Source organism: Aplidium turbinatum, chromosome 1, assembly GCF_918807975.1.
Source record: "Aplidium turbinatum chromosome 1, kaAplTurb1.1, whole genome shotgun sequence".
Lineage (NCBI taxonomy): Eukaryota > Metazoa > Chordata > Ascidiacea > Aplousobranchia > Polyclinidae > Aplidium > Aplidium turbinatum.
Genome location: NC_137472.1, coordinates 18334522 through 18360084, shown reverse-complemented (window position 1 = coordinate 18360084; position 25563 = coordinate 18334522). Strand labels below are relative to the sequence as shown.

Genomic DNA, 25563 nt, shown 5'->3' with positions numbered 1-25563 from the left:
TCCTCGGACTGACAAAGCCTTGATTAGTTATTCCTGGTAGTTTTGCATAGCCTACTTGTAGAGGCTCTTGACGCAGGGCCGGTTACCGAGATTGGCTGAATGTAGAGTCCTATTGTTAAAGTCTTGTTGCCAGGGAATTATTCCATTCACTAGGTGCCGCTGAATGGAGAGCAGTCCTGAAATGCGTTGCTCAAGCGCACACCCCGAGAATCGAAACAGCGCCGCGTGATCTTGAGCCGGGCGCGTAACCACTGAGCTAACGGAAATGACCGTTCAATGTCAATGCAGCTTCCTTTGCGCAAAACACCAAGAGTCAAGCCAATGGCTCTTGAAGCTTCTTCAGCCTCTATTATAAAATACATGCAGCATCGCTAGGCTACTACCAAAGTAGTGCTAGGCTACTACGCAATTGCCCATCTCTAGCCTACTTGTATTATTATATCGATAAAAGAAAGGTTAAAAATAAAATACATAGACTATTTTTCGGTATTGTTTTGTATAAATATTTTTCAAGCATAGTGTTCAGACCACTCGGCATGTGACAAGTCAGCAAGTAGCCTACATTTATGCTACTGCAAAGCAAACGAGATTTACTTTTTCAGTTCGGATTTGTTTGGTCATCGCTTATTAAACTGACGTGCGCTTGAGCAACGCACTTTCAGGACTGTTCTCCATTCAGCGGCACCTAGTGAATGGAAGAATTTCCCTGCAACAACCGGAAACTTCACTCTGCCAATCTCGCTAACCGGCCTGTGTCAAGAGCCTCTACAAGTAGGCTATGCAAAACTACCAGGCAGGGGCGTATCCTCAATGGAAGCAAGGGAAGCATTGCTTCCCCTGTCAAAATTGAAAAAAGAGAAGCTGATATTTTTCAGTAAAACGATTTCGTAATTTCTTTACCTAAATGCGATTTAGAACGGTTTTTTAACTCATGCCCCCCCGTATGATTTTGAACTCGGTTTTAATTTTAAAAAAGTTGGAAGCCAACGGAAGCGAAGATTCGTATTGCATCCATTGCTCTCGTTTTTGCAATAAGAAGAAACAAGTTTGAAAGAAAGGAAAAAAGCAGCGCAAAGTTTTCGCAATTTACGTTTCTTTTAACTAATCGCTGGAAGCGATTTAAAAATTGCTTCCAGTCGCGGGGTTGCCAGATTAGCCAAATTCCGCGAATTAGTTTTCTTTTAAATAACTTTTCAAAATGCATAATAATCAATATTTCTCTAATATTGTAACCTTACCAGATGAAACCATATTCAACATTGTTCAATACATGTTCTATACTTAATTTAATACTCGTAATGTGGCGGATCAAAACTCATTCGCTACTTTTATAGGCTAACTTGCTATTTTTGGGCTACTTTCAGAATTATTTTTGCTAGAATTTATTAAAATCCACTACAAGTTATAAAATATATATGTAAATTTTATTATTTTTGATAGAAACAGGTAAATATATCCATTTGGCCTTTTTTGTCTAATGTTTTTCTTGTTTTGGCCTTTTCTTTGTATTATTTTGGCTTTAAGACTTTTTCATAGTCTGGCAACTCTGCTCTGTTGGATGTTGTGCCAGTGAGCTATGTAATGAGAAAATCTAGGGCACTGTTATGGTTATAATATCGGCCTTGTAAGCAAAAGTTTGAGCCAAATGTTGGCTTTACACTGTTATCCTGGCTGGATAGACTTTGGAATAAGACAGGATATGTGAGGTCGAAGCTAGACTTGACTTTGTAGCTGAGTTTTTGGTGTTCTCTAATTATAGTCGCATTTTTGCCCCTTGCCCGTTCGTGTGTAAGAGCTACCTTTAATAAGTTAATAGCTGTTTATCTGCTAATAAATTTCATACAAAAATTGCCCTAAAAGTGTTTCCAGAAAGCAGTATAATTCATTATTTGAGTGTAATTTTGCAAAAATTTTCCGGGGGAGCATGCCCCCGGACCCCCCTAGAAAACACGTGCCTTCGGCACGCTCTATTCCCCCACGAGTTTCATTGCTTCCCTTGCTCAACCAACCAGGATACGCCACTGCTACCAGGAATAACCTATCACGGCTTTGTCAGTCCGAGGATAAAGATTCAAAAACAAAACCAACTGATTTTGCTGACTTGTGACATGCTAAGCTTCGTCTTGCTCAGTTTCATCATTTGCCAACTTTAGCCACTTGCTAGCTCAGTTTTCACTTGCTCAACTGCCGTTTTCTCAGTTCACAACTGCCGACTTGTTTAAGTATTGATACTAATAATTTTTAAAACAGTGTGCCAGAAATAAATAATTTAAGAACCGTAATAGGATACGACTAACCATCAACTCCATATAGTATATAGACTATGTAGGCAAAGTGCCAATGGTTATAGCTATGTGGTTAAAATCAAGCTTTAGACCTTATAAAATTGGTGAGCAATCGCCCCTGAAAGTTTTTATTTTGCTCTCACCTCCCAAAAAATATTGGCTTTAATGCTATTAAGTCACAACATTTTGATGACATTGTATTACATGTTGAATGACGATTGATAAATGTTTGGCTGCATTCAGTTGCTACGTGTTAAAATGTTTGCCTCCCAACCAGTGGCGTAGCCAAGGGGGGGGGGGGGTTTGGGGTTTACAACCCCCCTTTGGCACGCGTGTGACGTCACGACATTGAGAATGATGCTTTCAGTTTAAAAAAAAATTGCCTAATTTTAAACAAAATTGCATTAAAAGAGCGAGTTTTGCCAGTACCAAACATTCAAACATCTCAGCCAGAAATTAGCAACAAAAAAACACAGTGACTTAGCTTTTTTTCCAAAAAATGCCGAAGAAAACATGATCTTATCCTTTTGCTATGCTACCGGACAACACCATTTTACAGGAATATTCGTATCTACATTTTTGTTGAAAATGCTCTCAGAATGCACCAAATTCAAAGTAATTTTTCAAAATTTTCTGGGGGAGGCCCCCCAGACCCCCCGCCGTTGGGTGGTCAAAACCCCCCCCTTTAAAAATTTCTGGCTACGCTACTGCTCCCAACAGTTTCTTTTGCTCCCCTAGTTTGTTTTCTGGCTACGTTATTGTTCTGAATTGCCAACAAATAAGGAGTATTATTTGCAATATCAATTACAGTGAAGCACGATTTTGTTTTATTGATTTTATGCGACAGTCGATACGGTACAAAAAATTATATATCAATGACGGAATTAGAAATAAAAATAAGAAGTATGAAGTAAAATAATATGGTCCTTAAACATCGCTGAATTCATTCTTGACGAGATGTGAGTCCATGTCAGATGATCCGAGAGGTTTAAAACCAGGATTGACCACTCCGCCTGTTGTCGATGGGGCAGTTGCTACGGGGTCGTCACTGTTTTTCGATTTTTCCTAAAATAAAAATAATGGTCATAAAAAATGAAGTTAGCCAACTGTTTGAAAACGTTGTCCATTGTCACAAAGAGCGATAACTTTCAGCAGAGAGGATTCAAGGACTGAGTGAGAGTTTTGTATTGAAGTAATTCCGCTATACAGTTCGCCGTCGTGAAAAGGTTGCTGATACAACTGATCAAATCTTTATAATAAAAATTAGTTGTTAACTTACCAATGCTTTGAAGGATGGGTTAGCAAATGAACCAGATGCGTCAACCTAAATAAGAAAAAATTAAAAATTACTTAACCAAGAATCTGGACTAATGATATGTGCCAAAAATTTAACTGCTGGGTAATCGGCTAAGTGCATGGGACACATATGTCCAAGCGGTTCACTCTAAATTCCATTTTTGCTTGCATAATGGAGTGGGTAACTTTACATAGTGCGTTTGAGTAACTAGGAGAGAGAAGAGAAAATCAGGCGATGCGCATAAGTTAACTTCATTCAAGACCTGGACCTCGGATTTTTAGCAAGGAGGTTTCATCCTGCTAAAGTAGAATTCTAAAATATCTAATTACATTATAATTGCATGCAAATACATCAAAAACCCCACAATATTTGTTTACAGTCCCATTTGACTAACTTCGATCTTTGATTCTAAAACAGGAGCTGGAGGATAATCGTCATCCACTGATGGTTGGTATGTGATGGGATTATCAAACGCGGCTGTTGCTGACTTCTTACTGAATCCAGGGCAGCAAGAGGGCAAGGTTGGTGTGCTCCAGCTTGGGAGAGACACGTTATCGAAACTAAAAACGAAAGTTGGAGACAATTTTTACAAAAATATTTTTAATGTCTATTATTGTTGACCAACTAGGTTTACCCAGTAATGAAAGGATTTCCACTGAGTTCACTATCATCATCATCAACCAATTTTGATTATACATTTTGATTGTGATATAAAATCTTGATCAAACCTTTCTTTAACAAACCTTTATATCAAACAGCTGAAGAACTTGTAAGAAGCTATGAATGAAAACATTTTTCAAAAGACTAGCGGAACAGTCTAATAACTCACATTATTAAACAATAAATTAACTCGACTTTTCTCTATTTTAACGTTGAAACAACCTCAAATTATGAAACGTAGCACAACCAAGGCTACCTTTTAGTATTTTGCTTTCTAAACATCGTGTAGCCAACTGCAAGGATGATAACCACAATTATGACGCCGATAACGATTCCAATAATAGCTGCAAAAGAAGACAGATTTACAACAAACTTTTCAGGCAAAAAGGTAACCCAATGCTTTAATTGCTACTGTACCACAAAAACCACGAATAAAAATGTTGCTCATAAAAATCTGCCATGAAGTTTTTGATATATAGTTTACTCTTGCAATAACAACAATGATGCGTTTTGCAACAATTGGGTTGCTATGTAAGTTGTGTGCCACATGCTTGAAGGGCAGTCTGTTCGATGGTCATTTAAAGTACGTGGCTGCAACTTGGTAAGACACTTGATAAAATCCTTCAACTAAAGGACAAAAGTAGGCTAAGCTTCTTTGTCTTGTATCTATGTGATCCAAAAAGCTTCAATTATCGAGTGTAAACTGGGATATGATAAAATAAAAAACGAACGGATTAGCGTTTTTTAAAGTTACAATTTTCATCTACAAGTGTTACGACTGCTACGGACAAACGTACATCCTGCACTGATGGCAGATCCGGTTTGATGTTCTCTTCCCACTTCACAGTTGGCGCCAGAAAGCCCTGGTGGACAACTGTAAAAAAAGCAATATACATATCATGTGTCAGCGTGTCTGTGTCTAGTGCGAAACTTCAACGCATGTTGTCACATTGAAATTGATATCGAAGCATCATTGATCAGGCTTTTTTTCTTTTTCCTAAACAACAAAATCAACCAAACTATTGCATGTCTGTTGTGCCAAAATATATCTGGGTGTTTTTGAGGAAGCGCTTTTCTTCCTCTTGCTGAGATATCTCGGTGTTTTCAGAAGTGTTCAACGGTCATACAAATATAATACACTAATTTCGTGATTTATATCAAAATAGAGAGGAAAAAAGTTTTCCAACGTTTTCGGTACTGTTTTCAAAGCTTTTCACTCACATGCAAGAAGGAGTGCCGTTGGTGTCATACAGGCACGTTGCTCCATTCCTGCACTCGCAAACTGGCAATGGCTGCATTTCAGCTTCATAACTAGCGTCGCATTGACGAGCGCTCTCGGGAACAAAAGTAGTTCCTTCCGGGCAGCCACAAGTGTATGATCCCGGGCTTAGAAGACAAAGATGACTGCACGAATCCGGTTTGCACCGGTTTTGAACTGGATATAACGGCAAAGGGGCGGTTAGTAAATGAAATCATTCCAACAAACTCACATTATGCCGTAGTTGCAGTTTTTTTTATCAGCAACCAATGGGAAATAGAAGTAAAATGGTACAAATTTACCATGAACCAACTGAGCAAATACTATAGTTTCCTTAAAGGTAGTTGCAAATATTCATCTGTTTTTCAAAACGAAAAGAAGTATTTTCTAAAAAAACTTCTTTCTGAAATTTTATTTAAATCTTGACTAGCATGTCCTGTAGCTTTTCGATTTGCTGGTGCGGCTTTTTCGTTTCCTCAATGATCCATCCAACGAAAAAACCGCACTAGCGAATCCACACAGAGGTATTGAAACCAAAACAAGAACATGTGCAAGGAAAGAGTTTTAGAACGTTTTTTATACGTTTATTCACTTTCTTGATAGAAGCTCAAAATTGTCATGGCCATTTATAAGCTGCTATTTACCGGTAGTGGACTGTCTGTACGGGTGGAACACTTTAACACTTGTGGGTTTTACGAAGCCGTTTCGAAGAGACGTTTTCACTCCGCGACCGTATTTCTCTTGCTGGTAGATGGCTCTGTCTTCAACTGATGTCCAAAACACGGTGCTTTCAAACACCTCGATTGAAACTGGACTTCCAATGCCTGTGCACAAACAAGGCAATTGTACGAGTGAGGCGAAGGCTTTCTATGAAGTCACACGCTAGCACATCGGAAATAGTTTTCATATAAAAAAAAGAATTCAAACTCTGGACTAAACTATGATGTAACTTCGTAATATTTGAATGGGCGACGAGACTTGACTACAAATTTACTATGTTTTTGCAATAAGGTGATGCAGTTTTGCCTTTGCGTTACATTCATCAAAGTTTTTATGTTATTAACATCGTATGAAAGCAATTGTGTTGTAATAAAAATGAATTTTACGAATCATTGGACTCATTGATGCGATAATTTCAATATACTCAGTGCATTGAACGAAATGAAACCCATTACTTTAAAAGACATTGAAACTACAACAGTAGAGATCGGTTGATCACCTCCTCTTGCTACCATCCTAAAGTCGCGACCATGCCTGTCAGCGGATGTTATGGTGTTGCCTTCCTGGTCACTGATGTAGAGTCTAGAATAAAAAAACTTGTGTTTACAATGCAATGCAAAATCAATTGAAGCCTAGAATTGAAGAATCCAACAACAGTTATCGTTAGTTCTTGGAACATATACAATTCTTCAATTGAACATAAAGAGTTTTTCACTTGTAAAAATAACCATTCTTTTCTATTGCATTTTGGTGGAACTTCTACATTGTTTTGCTTCAAGTGAAGCCGCTATAAGTTGGCAAACAAACACATTAATAAGATGAAACAAAACGTAGTGTCTACCATCACAAACCTTCCGCTGTTCTGGTAGTCAATCGTTATCCCTGTGGGATAGGCAACAACAATGCTTTCCAGCTTCTTCTTTTCCCCACCGTCCATATGAGATCGATAGACGGACGGAGAAAGGCCAAGGGAGGTCCAGTACATGTATCTGGAAAAGTAGAAACTCGTTAGCTGCTTGCCATACTTGTTTAAAAAAAGCATGAGTTGTTGTTTTAATTGTTAGTGCGTTGCTGCAATTCGCATTTCTCCTGACACTGAGACACTTGCTGTTTTGAGATAAGGCTGTTTTATTAGTTATACTTAATATGCCTTTCAACAACTGAAAATTATCTGACCATTTCGGTTGCAATGAGTGTTAGGATAGCATACCGGTAACAAACAAACACTGTTTAAATGTGTGGCAAAATGCAAACCTTCTCTGACTTACCCGTACTCAGGATTCACAGCTATCGCGTGAGGTGTGTCCAGTTTTGAAAATATGATTGCTCTGTACCGGCCATCCAGCAAAGACACTGATAATGTTCCAGCAGTTGCATCAGTCCAGTACAAATTCCTTTAAACAACATTTTTTACAACACCTTCCAGAAACTTAAATGAATATAATTGATCTTGCGAGAGGCTGCTAGGCTGCGTCTTGAAAAACATTTTGTGACAAGCTTAAAGAAGAACACGAAGATTGACTTCCTTGTCTTCCCATTTACTTACCGTAACCTAAAACTTCAACCACAAAACATTATTCTGAAAACAACGTTTCTGAAGATATGACTTCCGGAACACAAGAAACTATATACCGGAAAATGTTCAGTTTACTCTTTTCTTCCACCCGCCATTTGGCCATTGGTTGTCAGTAGATGGTAAGTTGTTATATAAGACATTTAGTTTGTCACAAGGCAGATATGTAGGAACTCCTTCGAGTCTAGGCTTCCGCATGTCTTAAATTTTACTAACTGACATGCCAACTTTATGTTCATGTAACTTACTTGCCCACCCAGTCCACAGCCAGACCGTTTGGTTGCTTGAGGTCATCAATGTTTAAAACTTGTGGTCTGCCGCGATTGGTGGTTGACCAGTCAGTAAAGGGCATGAGAGTTCGCATTATCTTCGGCTTCGTGGTCTGCGCTCCACTGGAATCTTAAAAAGCAAAGAAAAAAGGCGTTTGTACGATTACAAAGAAACTAATCGAATAGTAAGCTAATTGCCCCTTGCTCAAAAATTGTATTGGAACTTAGAGTTGTGCTCTATTGGCATGAACTTAAATTAAAGATATAAATCCAAAGCCGGCTACTCCAAAAATGAAAACAATAGTCATTTAGCTGAAGCTCTATGAACTGTACATAAAGTACATGGGTCTTCGCTAGGCACGGAGCTTAGCAATTCTAGCTACGTTTAGTTTTGGCACAATGCTTGGTGTTAAGATTAGCAAAAATTACAGTGGGAGCTACAACAGAAACTTGCATTACCAGTAAAGGATGCTGTGTCTGTCCAAAAAACAACGCTGTTATTGTCTTTGGTGTACATGTAATCTAAAGCCCACGTTCGGATCTGATCATCAATCAAGTCATATTCTCTGTCGTTGGCACTGTCGTACAGCTTCACCTCTTGCTCGTCTGCCACTAAGTGGACAGAAAAGCCTGAAATTTTGAAAATAAATTTTTGAAAAATGCTTGCAAGTATTGACGTAACACTTTAATGCTAGCGTTATGGTTGAAGTAAAACTTACAAAAAAATACGTCGAGAAAAACTTACAAACTTAACAAGTGAAAAACGCCTTACAGTTTTCTACAGTTTTCGTTTTTTTAAAAGTTGCTCCTACCGATGGCAGAACATTGATCAGTGCCAGATTTGTCATATCCATCCAGGCAGGTGCACTGGTAAGATCCTTTGAAATTGTTGCAAGTCTGCGGACAAGCATCCCAGTTCTCCTTGCATTCATCTATGTCCGAACAGGTATGTGTATCATCAAGATTTACCTTCAAAATGAAATATGTAAAATTAATGATGTGCTGTTGCACTAACTAAAAATGACAAGTGATATCTTCTTTTTCGTGAGAGATTTTGGGGCCGAGGGTCTTTACCAGCCCAGATTCATGATGTTCTCGGACTACACTGGAAGGCTAATAGAGAGCAGCGAGTCATATAACAACTGATATAATATAGATATATGATATAAATTAACATGAAAAAAAAAAAAAAAAGAGAGATAAACAAGAAATCACAACAAAGTAAACTAACTGTGCAACCAAATCGATAATAAATTTACTCTAAATCCACTTTTGCAAGAACAAAGGTAAAATCCTGGCAGCTCGCCGTATGCTGGTATGGTGGTGCAGGTTTGCTCGCAAGGGTTATTTGCACATGTCTGGTCGGTGTCTCCTTTGTCTGGAAAGTGTAACACAAAATGTTCAGTCTGTAAACTAGAGCAGTGAATGTCAAAGGCTACTGCTGTTTTGAGTGTTCACTGTTAGTTGTGATATTTGAAACACAACTTCGGTGAACATTTAACGTTAGTTTCTAAGAAATCATGAAACAACAGCTTATCGATTCAAGAGTTAAGCCAAAAGATTTTAACTACAGAGTAATGATAAATCCTATTGTGATAAATTCCTTCGAATCTAACAGTACAGTAAGTGAATGCTTTAAGAATCTCAATCCAATCAGAAAATCAGTTCGTGATATTGGTTCAACGTCCTCAGACTAAAGCACTGTTCTCAGTAGCCTACATAATATTTTAATAAAATGGCAACCCTGACTTACGGCATCCAATCTCGTCAGTTTCATCTCCACATTGATCTACGTCATCGCAAACCATTTGGTCGGAGATACACTTCCCGTTCAAACATTTAAATTGCCCGGGTCTGAAATTATTTCAATTGTCAGTTATTTTCATTGTAAATTGAATGAGGCTGTTCACCAGGCATTTAATTAAATAACATGAGGAGTTCTATTTCTGATTGACGAAACATCGGAATAAAAGCAGATTGTCACTGTATACATCTTGTGATAGTTTAGCTTAATTTGCACCAGTAGAACGCCTCATGTCATTTAATTTGGTTATTTTTATTGTAAACTGTTGGATTGGCGATTGCGTGTGGTATGAACTGCGTCATTCATTGCCACTCATGATGTAATGTATTGCTATTCAAACTTGTACAACGGGTATGGTACGTAATATACAATACATGCCTTTCTATTTGTAAAGTATAGCTTACAAAAAAGATAATCCAACGTTTCTTTTTCAGCATATGTGCCTGAAAGATTTTGATCAGACTTAACTTTTCATTGCAGAATTAGTAACTAGTCAAATATACCTCGAAGGTAAAAGAAGAAAATAGAAAAGGACAGGTTTTGAAGCATGTAAAAATACATCTTCGAGATATGAAACTGCGTTTTTTTTTTAAACAAAAACATCCAAATAAAATCCATCGAGAGCTAATCAGTCTCTTGAATCAGAACTTACATGCATTGGCTGCTTGGAGTTGTGACTTGACACTTGTCGAGGGCTTCGTCACTTCCGTCACCACAATCGTCATATCCGTCGCAGACTTTAGAACCAAAGATGCAGATTCGCGTCTTTTCGCACCGGTAGTTTGGAGGGCTGCAGTCGATTGATTCTGAATAATTACAAAAATGAAACTAACCTACTATATTGCAAGCAATAGAAGACCGATCCGCAATTGCTTTTGTAGTTGTAGTGTATATAATCATTTGCTATCTCCGTAAATCGTTACATACAATCGGTACCTTTTTTAAAGTCTTTGGTATGACCCGACCTGGAATCGAACCCAGGGCTACCAGCACCAAAACCGAAGACGATAACCACTGAGCCACGGGTGCTGGTAGTGTATACAGTAGTTGTAGTGTATAGACTAGTAGAAATTAGAATTGATTTTGTCTCAACTACATAACGGACAAATAAAACGTTAAGACCTGTTTGATTCTGAATAAATGGAAGTGATGTTCACTAATTGGCTTAACGACTTAAAAAAATCGTTAGATAGTTTGGCGAAAGCAATAATTAATTTTTTATCACGGCTAAAAAACTGAAAATATTTTCAAAAACATACCACAAACAACAGAGAACTCATCGCTATTGTCCCCACAATGATCCTTTCCGTCACAACGCAAACTGAAATGCATCGAGTTGTAAGTTACTCAACTAGCCTGATTTTTGAAGTAGTGGCATTTTTCTTGTAGGCATTGCAACGTATTTCATAGTTCAGATAACCTTTGTAACGTTTAGTGCATAAAGAACCTATTGATATCAAACCTGTCGAAAGTTAAGGCTATTAGTTTTAAAATTTGAACAAAAGACAGTTCTTTAAAATACTTCAAAAAGAGGTGCAAAATTCGCTCTCAAATAAAGAAAAAATAGCAAACGTTTATAACTAAAAGTTTTTACGTCTACAATACCTTGTAAAAATACGATTCAAGAATCAACCTTTTTGAAAAGTGCATTTTAAAATTCATGATTTTCCTGTAACCTACTTGTTGTTTATGCAGACGTGGTTATCGCATTCAAATACATTAGGCGGGCAGTATTTTCCATTAAATTTGGGCACACAGGTTTCTTCATCGCTGGCATCCAAGCAATCTCGATCCCCGTTGCATGTCAGAGAGCTAGGCACACAATGGCCAGACTTGCATTCAAAGTAATCTGAAAGGAAAGTTTTGTGTTGCCAAATAGTTGGGACGCAGCAGCCCTTATGTTCTTCACAAACAAACATATATTTGTTCTGATTTTGGTCAGAAATAAACTTTTCAAACATGCTACAGAATTCGCTACGTTTTTTCAACGTTATGAGAATGTATTTTTGAAAACAAAGATATAACGATATGACAAGTACGTTGGGGTCATCGGTAACCTAGCCTTGTTGCAGGTAACTTTAAGCCATCGTCAGTAGCCTAATAGTGGATACCTACTTACCACAAGCAGCAATAGCCTACAAACCACGAATGAACATACCAGGCTGGCAGGTCAGTGCAGTGCATCCTCTCTCGTCAGAACCGTCTCCGCAATCGTCGTACTGGTTACATCGCCATCGCGAAGGGATGCAACTAAATTTAAAAGTAGAATACATACATCATTCGTACGTTAGCCTACTCAAACAATCGCTTGTTGAATAAGCTACCTGCTAAAACGTTACATATAGGCCTAGCCCTAAGAGTGTCTGTGCACACTGCACAAGCGTAGGCAGAATGGTCCATTGGTCCATAAACGACAATTTCTACAAATTATGAAATATAACAGACAAAGTGCAACCATAAAACTACAATGCCTGATTCGCAAAAGTGCAATCGTTGTTTCTAAATAACAAAACATTTAGCTAATCACACGATGTTAAGTAGTCTACCGCTAACGTTGAGCAGCTAGGGTTAAATTTTAAGAAGTGATACTAAAGGTTCACTTAGAATTTCCAAATGGCATCACAACATTTCAACAAAGAGTTTAATATACTTTTGTCTCTAGTTGTACAGAAAACAAACTTTACTTTTGGTTGTCGCATCTAAATTCGCTTTCAGTGCAGTCTCGAGGTGCGCATGCCGCCTCGTCAGAACCATCGCTGCAGTCGTTGAAGCCGTCGCATTTCCATCGCATCGGAATGCACTGATGGTTTGTGCAGCGAAAATCTCCAGTTCTGCAATAGAGCATGGTTTAGCGTTTAGTCAGGTCTGTGTATTTTTGTCTACATTGCAAACAGAAGTTGACCTACGATAAATTTCATCAGCATGGGCAAGTGTGTAATATGGCAAGCAATCACGCTTGCCCAGTTAAACTAAAAGTAAGCAGTATTCTTTGGCAAAAGTAAAAGAATTTAATGGGTCTAGAAAGTTGGGGAGAGAAGACATCAATGCAAAGAATCTCGGTAGCTTCAACCCCAACAACCGGGAAGCATGACAAAAGGGCTGCAAAAACTGGCGGGCCCCTGCTAGCGAGAACAAACGCCAGATGAATGATGATGATTCTTCAAAGTAGATTTAGGAAACTTCAAAAGGGTTTGAAAATGTTTAATTTTTTTTGCTTTAGCTTTAAGTTTCATAAAATGAGGCTAAGAATTTTTTCTTTTTTGTCAAAATTTTCTCGAGCAATCGGTGTTGCGTTATTAAGAAGTCTATACGTTACAATAATGTTAATTATGTTCAACATAATAAATATAAATAACATATCGCGAGCACTGGCATTGCTTCGTCTAATGCTGTATAGTTTTGTTTTATAAATGGACACATTTCGGAAGTCTTTCTAGTATTATTCTTTGTGCAATATTTTAATCACTTCTAAACACAAGCAGCAAATAAATATAAAAAAGAAAAAACATCTCACGGGTGGCAAGTTCTATCGGCACATCCTTCTTCGTCGCTGTTGTCATAGCAATCGTCGTTACCATTGCAAACTGCCCATGTTGGTATGCACCTGCAAGGGTTGTATGATTTTAACTCAACAACGAACAAAATAACTTATCACAGCTCGCAATGAGAAGACAAAAGACTGCAAGCTGCTGCGTTATGTGATAAAACCCAAAGCCTCCAATCAATTTCAATTTTTTTATTTCAGTTACACAGGTAAGACCTAGAAAACCTCTTTAAACACGTTATAAACTAGAAAATAACAAACTTTTGACAATGCAGACTTGACGACCTTAAGTTACAAGTAAACTTAAGTTTGACGATAAACAACTGAGTACTAATGTATCCGTACTTGCAATAAAACAGGTGAAAACGAAACAGTATCAAAACTACATTGAACCATAACGGTTTCTGATAAATCTGTTACTTCACTAAAGTTTTAAACACAATCAGAGAATCGGTATTGATAAAGGCATACGCTATGGATAATGTAAATTACCTGTAGTTGGTTTTACAAGAAAACTCTGAATCGATGTCACATGTATGACCCGTACCATCTGTAAACAAGATACACATTTCAAATTTAGCACTAGTTTGTAGATTGTATCGTTTCATCCACATGGCTCACAATACATGATGCACTTCTAATTGGATTTGTAACCGGCTATGTGCCTGGATGGTGAGTATGCTTGTAACACAATCACAAAAAAGTGGGTTCGACACCAATCCAAAGCAAGCGGGTATATGTTAGATGACACTTGATGACATAGCCGAAAGTGAACGCAAAATTGGTTGGTTTCTTGTAGGCTTATTGCACTAACAGGAAATAGTTACATGTGAAATAACTGTACCGAAAAAGATGCAACCCTGCTAAAACACATGACCTGTTAGCCTACTGTCAGAAATCGATTGCTGTAGCTATAACAAAAAGTAACAAAATTTGCAGCGTTTAAGATTTTTGAATTGAATAATTATATTTTCATGTGATTTTGCAAAGTAAAAACTGTAAGTATCTGTAAGTAAAAACAATAAGGTCAGCAACTTCTCAAACACATGTAGCTCCACACATCGAAAATTACACAACTTTCAAACTCTTTTATATAATTTAAAAGAAAACGAGTAATGAGGCATTATAACCTCACATTAAGTGCAATATCCTATTTTTCTTACAATCGATCTGTGAGTTTGTTATTCACGAGCAATCACAAGTTTTTTATTCATAAACTCACGGCAAAACGCGGACGGTTCGTCGCTGCCATCGCCGCAGTCGTCATCGACGTCACAGACCCAGTTGCTGGGAATGCATCTCTTGTTTGTGCACTGAAAGTTGCCTGGAGGACAAGTCCTCGCACTGAAATAAAATGCGACAAAACTGGTTGGTTTAAAGTTTAAATCTTTCTCCTAGGATTGGAAAAGCCTCTGGTACGTTATTCCTTGCAGTTTCGCATAGCTTCCGCGTAAAGGCTTTGAATCACCGACCTAAGTCCGGTCTGGTAAGTTTGTAGAAGTGCTTTAATAGATGTAGTTCAGTGCCTTCGGTTGCTCTTGTCATTTAAAAAGTTTGACAAATTTAAACTTTTCCTGAGTAGCACTCCAAGATATACCCAGCATCATCATCGTGCTATTATTATGCTGAGCTCAAATGAAAAAAAGGAAACCATTTTGACATGTTCAAAGAGTCCGCGTCTTTAATAACAATCGACAATAGAAAAATCTTGCATGGACAACACTTACTCGCAGGTAGCTTGGTCTTCGTCACTGCCGTCACCGCAGTCGTCATTTCCGTCACAAACCCTTGCGTTTGTCAGACACTTTCCATTGGAACATTTGAATTGGTTTTCCGTGCAAGTGTAGTCGCCTGCGGAAAAATACAGCTGCCCTTTGAAGCTACAGCACGACATTTAGTTTTGTTAATCAAAGATTTAGTCATTAGTAGTTGGCACGATTAAATCAATTACCAACACAACGAAAAGCGCTTGTAAATAATTACGTTATCTTTACTTCAAAAAATCATAAAATATACGAAAAAATACTCTAAGAAATGAAATAAATCAGCACAAAATAATAAAAAATTGGTTGTGTCATAAACTGTACAAAGTCGAGTTTATACTTACTACAATCAAAGTTGGTTTCGTCGCTTCCGTCAGTGCAGTCGTTCCTTCCATCGCATATGTACTCAGGATATACACATTCATAGTTGTTGCATTGGAAGTAGCCAGCATCGCAATGACGCGGCGCTGGAAAGGAAATGTAAGATGTACGTCGGTGTGATGATAGCCATCGTTCGACGTTCGATTCCCCCTAAGAGCATGTGGCGATCTCATTGGTAAAACACTTAAAGGCATGCTGTTGATTGCGGAGTGGCGCCCCTATCACATAGCTTTTGATTCCTCCCATGCATGAACAGTACGCTGCTCTAGAGAGAATGCCTACGGTCTTCTTAGGACTATGACCTGCTGAACTGATGTCGACGTGGTACACTAAACGATGACGTCGCACAAAACTATATAAATTGTTATTGTTAACAAAATGGAGTTGCCGTGACTGGCGATGGTTGTAGAGCGGTTTATAAAATAAGAAAATAATTCAGTTTCATTCTTTCTTTTCGACAAAAAGCAAAAAAAAAACTCCTTGCTGTAACATAGCAAGGGTCTAGCAAAAAACAACAGCCGCAAAAAGCCACAACTTTTAAGCTAAGACTTTTTAAATAAACAAAATCAGTCAAGTTCGGAAACTTTAAAAAAATAACTAATTTTTACGTTTGTGAGTCGTATTTAGTTTCTTTACAAGTAGTGTAACCAATAAAAAATTTAAAACCAAAATACATGTTTCTAATGAATGTACAATATTTATCAACGATGTTCAGATGAAAGTTGAATGGTCAAATAGCTGAAGTGCAAGTTTTTATTACGTCACAAGTTCTTACGGCATGTGTCGGGTTCATCGCTTCCATCGGGACAGTCCTTGACGCCGTCACATTGCCAATACACTGGTATGCACTTCTCGATGCTGTCGCAGCGGTACTGGGCGGAAGAGCATTGTGGTACGCATCTGGAAAGGAAAAAAAGTATGAATCTGTATCAAAGTGCACAAAAGCGTGTTTATGTATTTATGTAATACAAACGAATTTATTTTCACACGAGTCAGTTCAATCATAAACCAACAAAAATTTTATTTTTATTGCTTTGTGCGTCATTCACGATTCAAGTTTAAGCTATTAGGCTACGAGGAGTACCTAAGACAAGAGCATTTTATGTTTGTGTGTTAATCTATGTTTTGCTAAATGTTTTTCATTTGATGTCTCATATGACTTGATCGTTATGTTTACCTAATTTTGACAAACGGTTTATTACAAGGTTGTAGAAAAAAACAACATTTGACACTAATGGCAAAGTCTTTCATGATAGCCTGCAATAAATGGGAAGCAGTGTAAAGTAAATAAAACGCAAAAAAACGTGTTTGTTTAAGCAAATCGACCTGAGAACGAACAAACTCTATACAGGCTTCTAAAAATCAGGACTACCTCAGCAATGAAAACTTACACCTGAGCTATCAAGAGGAAAATTTAATGATCCTGAAGATGTATAGTAGAATATTTCTGTATCATAAAGTTAGGTACAATCCAAAAATAACTGGTCAGGGAACTCACGTTAGTAAAAATTCTTAGGTGTAAGCCACAAACGTCTAGGCAATTCTGCTGAAATGTCATTGTTAAGATATAAATACGTTGAAAACCTGGTGTCTAAGGATGAAAAAGCAGAGTTTGCAGGGTTCTGCCACATATAACGCTTGTAATATCAGAGACTTTCTGTACGAACAACAAACTATAGACATTTTCCTGCTTCAAGTCACTGTGCGCTAGAATAATTCGAGCAAACTTACATCAAAGCATTGGTCACCTACCTGTTTGAGTCCAACCCCACATGGATGGAGACGAAATGATCCGGACATATGCATTCTCTATGCTCGCCACCAGGGTATAGCAAACACAGATGCGAACATCCACCGTTATTTACAGCGCATGGATTTTTTACTAAAATCAAGATAAAAAGTTTTGCTTCGTCTGCAGCTGATGATAGTAATTCCTACGTTGAGTGGTGCGCAAAACAGTACTGCTGCTAGTTCAACTGAAAAATAGTTTAAGGTTTTAATACTGTTCCACAGGCTGTTCCTTGGTTTTTATACACAATATCGCAAATGTAAGATAACGTTCCCAACTATAATTCCAGGTTACAAAAACTATTCTCAAACTTTAGCATTATCAGGGTTTAAAAGAATAATAAATATAACAAGTGCTTCTTGGACCAAACATGAGTTGATTTCCAAGTGAAATAGGCTTTTTAAAATAGCAAGATGTTTTAAGTTGAATCATTCTCAGAAAGATAATTTTGCGGTTTAATTACGCTCAAAGCTTTCTGTTGTCATTGGAGTTTTAATATTGATTCAAGTAAAAAAATAACTTACAGGTTGAGTCTTGCCGATATGGATGCACAATATGAGTGTCGTATGGGCGATGGGTGGTGTTGACCAACATCTGCAAGTTAGATCCATCCAGTGCATGTGCCTATAAAAGTTGGAAAGGCATATGATTGGTTGGATGTTTATGCATGTAGTACAGCGGCGAAAAAGCACTTGACTATGAACTCTAGTCAAGGTTTTTCGAGTAGCCTATCAGAATCGAGAAAGAATTAGTGTCGGCTGTCGGGTAATGGTTTCCATGATTTATTGTAATTTCATGAGGCAAGATGTGATCTCATAGAATTACCGAGTTCCACAGTAAAATTGAAACGACGTTGTTGTCCAGCTTTTTTCGGACCCTAAACGAAAGATACATTGCAACTGCAAGCAAAAGTGGATCCTTTTTACATTGATATAACATCTGCAGACGTTGTATCAATGCAAAGAGAACCCACGTTTACTTGCGGGAGATAATCCATTGATGCAAGCATACTTTGTACATGGCTAGTGTGTTCCAATCAGTCCAGTAGATGTAACTTTCAAAGAATGTTATGGAGAATGGGTGAGGAGGACTCTGTCGCATGTCCAGAATATGTCTGTTTGTTCCTTGCAAGTCGCTGAACCTGAAAGCGAGTGTATTACAACCTCATTGTCAAACAAACTTTTTCTTTTCGAAGATGCATAAAGGAGGTGAAAAGTGACTCGGTGACCAAATTTATGCAAAGTTTTATTAACTTATCGAGTCTGTTTCAATATTTTCGTTATGATTTTTAATGTTGGAAGCCCAAAATGGGTTTTGAGGTTGTAATGAAAGCAAACAGTCTACTTGGCATGTAGTGGATTAAAGCACATAAGGAAGTTATCAGATTTTGACTGACACGCTTCTCGCAAACCAAGATCAAAAGTAATGAAAAAAAAAGTTCTACGCTAATTAAGCCAGATTAAATGCAACGTGATACAAAACGAAACCTAAATCTGAAACTAGAAAAATTAATGCAGAAAAGTAATGACATATTACAATATTTTGATGCTGAATACAATTTCTCAGCATTTTTTTTCTCGCTAAACTAGCAAGCTTCTCAGCAACAAATTTATGACAGACTTTTATGTTTTGTAACTTAGTTGAATCACTTTTTGTGAAGTCTACTCGATTGCAGCAATGCGTTAAAGAATTAAAAAGTAAATTCATCATGATGTAAATCCTTGAAAACTAACAAAAAACAAAAAATGAAATTTGCGGGACATATTTTAAGAGGACCGGTAGGATAACTACATCAATTGAAGGTGTGGTTGAAGGAAAGATGTGCAGAGGAATAAGAAAACAAACTTGGAGAGATGATGTAAAACAGTGGGGTGACTTGTCAAGCATTGAAGAAGCAAAAAGAGTATCTGAAGAACGTGACGTGTGAAAGCAATTGACAGCCAACCTCCGGCTCGGAGACGACACATGATGATGACCATGTAACCTAGAATCAAATGTACTCACTCTATTACGTCAATGTGTGCGTCACCCCAGTACAAGCGCTCCGTGACGTAATCGATGGTGAGGGCATTGGGCCAGCTGATTCGATACGTCACAATGGGAGTCGCATCGATACCGTTGAGGCCAGCACGGGCGATGTATGGGTTTACCCCCCAGTCCGTCCAGTAGATTGTTCTGAAGATGCAAGTCATAGAAAAAGAGCGTTAACGAGGCAGAGACATTAGTAGCGATTGCTGACGCAAAATAAAGTTTACTGCACGCTAATTTGAATAATAGGTGCCTTGATTCATTGCTCGGTAAAAGTTGTTTTTACCTTATTTGATTGAAATAATGAGTTAATCATAAAATTTAACCAGTAAATTGATTTACGGAAACTTTACAGACACAAGCAAAGAACAAGCCATGTGAGATCTGATAGTTATTTGTATCACTAGCTAAAAATCGCTAAGCCATTGAGTTATTTACTGAGAAACTAACTTACCCTTTTTTGGGATGGACGACCACAGCTCTCGGCTGATCGAAGCAATATGTTCTATTTACATCAATGCAACCTTTTATCAAAGTTTTCAGGCTTGTACCGTTCATTTCAGATACCAACAAAGCGTCTACAGAAGCGTCCACCTGTGATCGTAGATTTCTTAGTATTTTTTTACGTTTTATTTCATCATATTTTTTACTTTCATTTTACAGTAGATTGTCTTTTATATTTGTTTTATTTTATATTTTTATTTTGATTGGCTTGTCTGCAGTTAGACATTTATCTTTGAAAACTAACTTGGTGCAAGGCCTTTTAAGAACTTTTTCAAAGATAGGTTTATTTTACGAAAGTGTTATTCTGAAACAGCGCAAGTATCAATAGCTTGCAACACGTTACTGTGCCAGGGATCTTACAGACTTCAAGAACAGAACAAATGCTGCCTTACGCACGTTCTGGAAACCTAAAATTTGAACACACGTAAAAAGACAACGTGTAGAAACGTTATGATGTTTGGGTGGTTTATATTTCCAGCTCAACCAAAAGTTAATTTTGAAACAACCCAAGCAAACAAAACCTTCGTCAATTAGCTTAAACTAAAACGTACCCAATAAAGTTTTCTTGTCACCCATTCAATTGCCATGCCCTGCACGTTGGGCACCTCTCGACTAAGGATTACTTTCCTTTCACTTCCATCAAACTTCATGCTCTGTATGTTTCCTCGAGTGACGTCGCTCCAGAACATTATTTTGTCGCTGCAAATTTGCATCGAAGCGACGTCAATTATCGTATTATCATACATTATGATTATACAACACATGTTTTTTACATACTTAGATTAGAGAATTTGGTAGCTTAATTCAGATTTTGAAAGCAACAAAAATGAACTAAAACGTAATTACATTGTTACAATACTGCTAAACGTCAGGTCACAAAATATTCATCGTATTTTTATAACTCAACTAGCTACAAAAATCAATGGCAACTGTGTAAAAGACCTGTAGTGATAGTCCAAAGCTACCACAGTGGAATGGCCTTGCGTTACCAGTTGGTAGTTGCTGCCTGTTGTTGTTATGCTACGGATGTAGTATCTGTAAAGTAACAGAAAGCTTCGACATCACTTTGTTGAATACGAAAAACGATACAAATTGTCAAAACAATCAGTGACTGGTGCTGGGATAGTGCATTTCGCTTACACTCACCCAAATAAATGAAAATTAAATAGTAATTATTTCTGTTTGTCGGCAGTCTAACGTAGCAATAATAATGCGATCGAATCGTGTTTCGCCCATGAGGCTGCGCTCATCAGTATCGCACCATAACTTCATGTCACAGAGCTCAAAAGCAATGCTTGTTGTACTGATGAGTACTCAGCCAGAAAGATTGCTCTTTCTACATAATTAATTACCTGTTACTGAAGAGCAAGTATGGGTTTATGCCTGAGTTCTGACGGCATGTTTTTTGGTCTGGTTCTCTGAGGTACCCATTTCCACATTTGCAGTAATAAGAGCCTTCCGTGTTGTCACACAACTGTGAGCAGACCTCCGGTGTCTCCGTGCACTCGTTGATATCTTGGCAAGCTTTGCCGTCAGGCATGAGGCGGTAACCTAATTGTAAAACATTTTGTTGGGTGAGTAGGATATAAGGGTCATAATGACATTACCTTTTTGGAAATTTCCGATTTATCATCAACTTTATCGAAATTGATTTTGAGGTGCTTAAAAGGCGGTAGGGGATGTTTAGTAACTATTATTTTGGATACCTACTTAAAAGAGTAACTAAGCTTTTGTATTTTAGTTATGGTCGCCTAGTATAAGTTTTAGGAGTCATTGCATCACCGATTCACCGTAAGATGTTGGCTGCATAGCCGAGTGGTGAGAGCCCTGGAACGGCAATCGAAAGGGCGCCGGTTCGACACCGCTCAAGAGCATGTGGCTGTGTCTTTGGCAGGGCACTTAAAGGCCAGCCTGAAGGTGGACACGAAGATTGGCTTCCTTGCCTTTCCGTCCACTTAATCTAAATCTTTAATCACCAGGTGTAAGCCTGGATACGATAAACCGTAAGATCAGATCAGTAGACGAAATCCAGAACAATTTTCCAAACTCCCTGCTGTATGACCACAATAGCAGAAATGCGTTTGTTTTTGAGGAGCGCTACATCGCAGAAAAACATTGCATTCAGCAGTTAGTACTTTACAATACTAGCAATATAATCCCACAGCACATGACATTGCTTTATGTTGCATCCACAGTGCATTAAATAACCAAAAACAACTTTTCAATGTCAACAAGTTCGATCGCTCACCAGGTTGGCATTCGCAATGATAGCTGGTCGGTTCGTCAACGCAAATCTGTGCACACTGGTTCGATTCTATCTGGGCGCACTCATTGAGGCCACAACGCAACTCGTCGCTCTTGTCGGTGCAGTCTGGGTTTCGGTCACAGACTACGCTCGCGTCGATGCATTGACCGCTGAGACATGTGAACTGACCGCTGGGGCAGGTTGGAGTAGCCGTTGCTAAAAAGTTTGCTACAGTCAGATTACCTCCATAAGTTAGTAAACGTTACTACTGTTTAGTTAAATTTAATAGATATGCAAGAACCCTCTAAAGGGTTTACTTTGAAGTTACTTTTACTCCTTGAACCTCTCTGAAAGGTTGTTGGTAAGTGTGGAAATTGAAGTGATCAGAAGCAAATTAATTTTGAAGCATTCATGTCATTGATATGTCGATGTAATAATTTCACAAAACATTACTACTGCACCAATAAAGTTAATAATCAACTCTAAGATGGATGAAGAAAATCAAAATATCCGGTACAGCAAACCTCCCACAAAGCAAACCACTCGCTTTTTACATTGATTCAACGTCTACAGAACCAGAAACTTCTACAGACGTGGAATCAATGCAAAAAGTGACTGATTTGCTGTCTTGGCTGTTTCATGCAAGAAAGTTGTTAGCTCATTGTTTAGGGTCGCTTGCAATCTTCAAAATGTCTTTATTCCTCATACAAACACTTAGAGCAAAGTCTTGTTTGATTTTAGAAACATATCATTTTTCGTATCGCTTTTACCAATCGGGCTTTTCAATAAACTTTTGTTTTACAAAAGCTATAATTCTGGCTTTCCATCGCAACAAGAAAACCAAGAAACGGAATTGTATTAATGAACCCACTGGTTTGATATGACATTAGCATGGCCTACGACCTGTTGTTAAAACACTGAAAGTCTGAATGCACACACCACCTAAGAGCAGGGAAGGAAAGTGAGCCACATCCGTCGACTCCTTCTCAAACAGTTCATCAATAGCAAAACAGTTTCTGATGCTTCACACAGAGAGAGAGAAAAAACTTTTATGCACACAAAGACCAGTTGTGGGGACGATGGAAAGATGTGGTTTAACTTTTGATCACTTTAGGAAAGATCAAGATAGAATCACGTGCGATCCCTGTTTGTGAATCACAATAACAAGTTGCACATGCATCATGGAGTAGCCTAACTTGCATATTTTTTAGGTTCCGCTAGGTACATAAGTTATGTGGTTTCTTCTACATGTTTTTGCAGTTAGTAAAACCGCCGTCATGTAGGCTACATTATTATGCGGTTTGTGACGCAACACCAACGTAATATTCCATTAGAAATACTCACAGCAATCCCTTTCGTCGCTGTTGTCATCGCAATCGTCAATTCCGTCACATACATCCCAGCTGTATATGCACTTTCCGTTTTCACACGTGAACTGGTAATACGCGCACGTCTGATACACGCAGTCGGTATGTTCGTCACTGTAGTCGCCGCAGTCGTTGTTGTGGTCACAGCTAAGTGAAAAACAAAGAGATCCAGTTATTCTCATTTCCTACTCTGAAAGGTGTTTTTGTTATTTTTTTTTACGTCTTCTTGAAATTATAGCGCTATTGGCCAGAAGTATGAAAAATTTAGTTAAGACAACATTAATTCATGTTGCCGCCTTTGCAAATTGCATCACACCCCTGAAAACACTGGTGAATAGTGATCATAACTAAATCGCTTTTTTGCAAGATTTAAAATGATAGGTTACGAGAAATATTACAGTAGGCTACAAATAATCTTTTTGTTGTAAGTCAACTTCATATTTAAAGACATCCAATTGATCAAAATTATAGCATTTGCATTAACAATGAAACGTAGGTAGGCCTGCTTCAGCCGTAAATGATGACCAAAAGGGGAAAAAACGTAAAGATGACAATGTATAATATAGGCTTACGTATAAATATCGTTGATGCAAAGTCCATTCTTGCAAGCAAATTCCCCGTCAGTGCAATTCCTCTGCGGGCAATCTTGCAACTCATCTGAAGCGTCTTTGCAATCGGCTTCCCCATCACAGACATAATAATCTGGAATGCATCTGTGGACACAAGTAAAAAAGTTTGATATTGCCGTAATTGTTTAGTTCAACGTTAAAGCAGAAAAAGCAAATAAAATTAAGAAAACAACTAGTTAAAAATGACTTCATAGTTTCATAGTCACGTCATCATAAACATAGCCTACCTCTTCCTGGCATTGGGTTGGAAAAAAATGCACACGAATACAATAAAAAAACAATTAATATGTACGTAGACTAATCAATTTCAAATATTATATTTTTTTGCTGCAAAAATTAGTTGAATTATGCCTTAGAAATTGAGGCCCACCATAAAGCAAAATAGGTAGGTTCACGCATGGCCACTTAGAGATACGGCCTGATTTGTCAGTCTGCAGAATTTTCTAAACTTTGTCAATTTTTGGTGACTGCGTAATTGAGTTTTTCTAAAAATTATATCTGAATTATATTTTAACGTCTGTTTTACAGTCTTTCCAAGGTGACAAATTGGGTTTAAACACCATCAGACGTTGACAAACAAAACCATATGATTCCAAAAATTTCAGTCAGACTGTTAATCGCTTTTTAACAGCCTGATTGAACGTCTTTCAACTTACTTTTTTTCATTTTCTACTGCTTTTCCAAGGCAACAAAAAGCTTTTATAATTATCATTACGAATCCGCAAAAAGTAAAAAATCTAACAAAATTTCAATCAGACACTAGCAGTAGCGGGAATTTAAATCTGCAAAATGTGACAAATCAGGCCGCATCTCCAGGTGACCATGGTCCACGTTAATCAAGAGAATTTGAGAACCAATGACACAGTTATTAGGTCTATCAAGTTTAGTGACAAAATATCTTGAATGAGATTTTGCTTTAAATGGCATACAGATCACTTTTAAAGACCTATTTGCACTACAAAGTGTGGTAAAACCAGATCCGTTTTAGCAAAAACTTGTCACAAGTGAAAAACAAAATATCAGGTAGTCAACCTGCTGGACCCAGGCGGGTTGGCAACGCAAGTGAACTCGTCGCTATTGCAAGTTCTACTGGCGCAGTCGTGACGAGAATCTTCATCTGAATTGTCACCGCAGTCGTTCTCACCGTCACAAATCTGCAGTCAAGATTAAAAACAAAAATTATATCGTTTCTACATTGAACTATGTTTGATAGATGTTGGTAAATAGATAAACTAACATTTTATTTATAAATAAATGTTAAAATATCTATAAATGTTTGTTAGATAAACTAACAAATAAATAAATGTTTTTAATGAAACTTTTCAGAAATTTACTTGAAATGTGCTTTTTTTTCTGAATCCAAAGAATTTTGGCTGCACAGTTAAGCTTAATTTAACTTTTCAATGGTCACGTGTAACCTATGAAAATCTGAGTTACGCATGTGATC

General features: G+C 37.8%; 1 protein-coding gene across 1 annotated transcript in view; it reads right to left on the bottom strand.

Annotated features, from left to right (window-relative positions):
• Positions 1-3095: 3095 nt before the first annotated feature.
• LOC145786332 (low-density lipoprotein receptor-related protein 2-like) overlaps positions 3096-25563 on the bottom strand; it is an 82650-nt gene continuing 60182 nt past the window's right edge. Inside the window, exons 63-100 of the mRNA XM_082598007.1 lie at positions 25149-25270; positions 24060-24200; positions 23465-23634; positions 22124-22336; positions 21228-21426; positions 20818-20910; positions 20427-20574; positions 19826-19965; positions 19348-19518; positions 18355-18484; positions 17868-17967; positions 17307-17436; positions 16330-16454; positions 15518-15640; positions 15138-15261; positions 14633-14754; positions 13903-13960; positions 13381-13470; positions 12551-12697; positions 12025-12116; positions 11547-11715; positions 11126-11187; positions 10519-10672; positions 9816-9916; positions 9322-9440; positions 8875-9031; positions 8522-8692; positions 8042-8192; positions 7489-7614; positions 7072-7209; positions 6720-6802; positions 6145-6324; positions 5464-5677; positions 5040-5116; positions 4499-4586; positions 3977-4142; positions 3565-3609; positions 3096-3350 (exon numbers count right to left, since the gene is read on the bottom strand). Of these exons, the coding sequence (XP_082454133.1) occupies positions 3213-3350; positions 3565-3609; positions 3977-4142; positions 4499-4586; positions 5040-5116; positions 5464-5677; positions 6145-6324; positions 6720-6802; positions 7072-7209; positions 7489-7614; positions 8042-8192; positions 8522-8692; positions 8875-9031; positions 9322-9440; positions 9816-9916; positions 10519-10672; positions 11126-11187; positions 11547-11715; positions 12025-12116; positions 12551-12697; positions 13381-13470; positions 13903-13960; positions 14633-14754; positions 15138-15261; positions 15518-15640; positions 16330-16454; positions 17307-17436; positions 17868-17967; positions 18355-18484; positions 19348-19518; positions 19826-19965; positions 20427-20574; positions 20818-20910; positions 21228-21426; positions 22124-22336; positions 23465-23634; positions 24060-24200; positions 25149-25270 (4977 nt within the window). The 3' untranslated portion in view covers positions 3096-3212. The remainder of the gene's footprint in view (positions 3351-3564; positions 3610-3976; positions 4143-4498; positions 4587-5039; positions 5117-5463; positions 5678-6144; positions 6325-6719; positions 6803-7071; positions 7210-7488; positions 7615-8041; positions 8193-8521; positions 8693-8874; positions 9032-9321; positions 9441-9815; positions 9917-10518; positions 10673-11125; positions 11188-11546; positions 11716-12024; positions 12117-12550; positions 12698-13380; positions 13471-13902; positions 13961-14632; positions 14755-15137; positions 15262-15517; positions 15641-16329; positions 16455-17306; positions 17437-17867; positions 17968-18354; positions 18485-19347; positions 19519-19825; positions 19966-20426; positions 20575-20817; positions 20911-21227; positions 21427-22123; positions 22337-23464; positions 23635-24059; positions 24201-25148; positions 25271-25563) is intronic.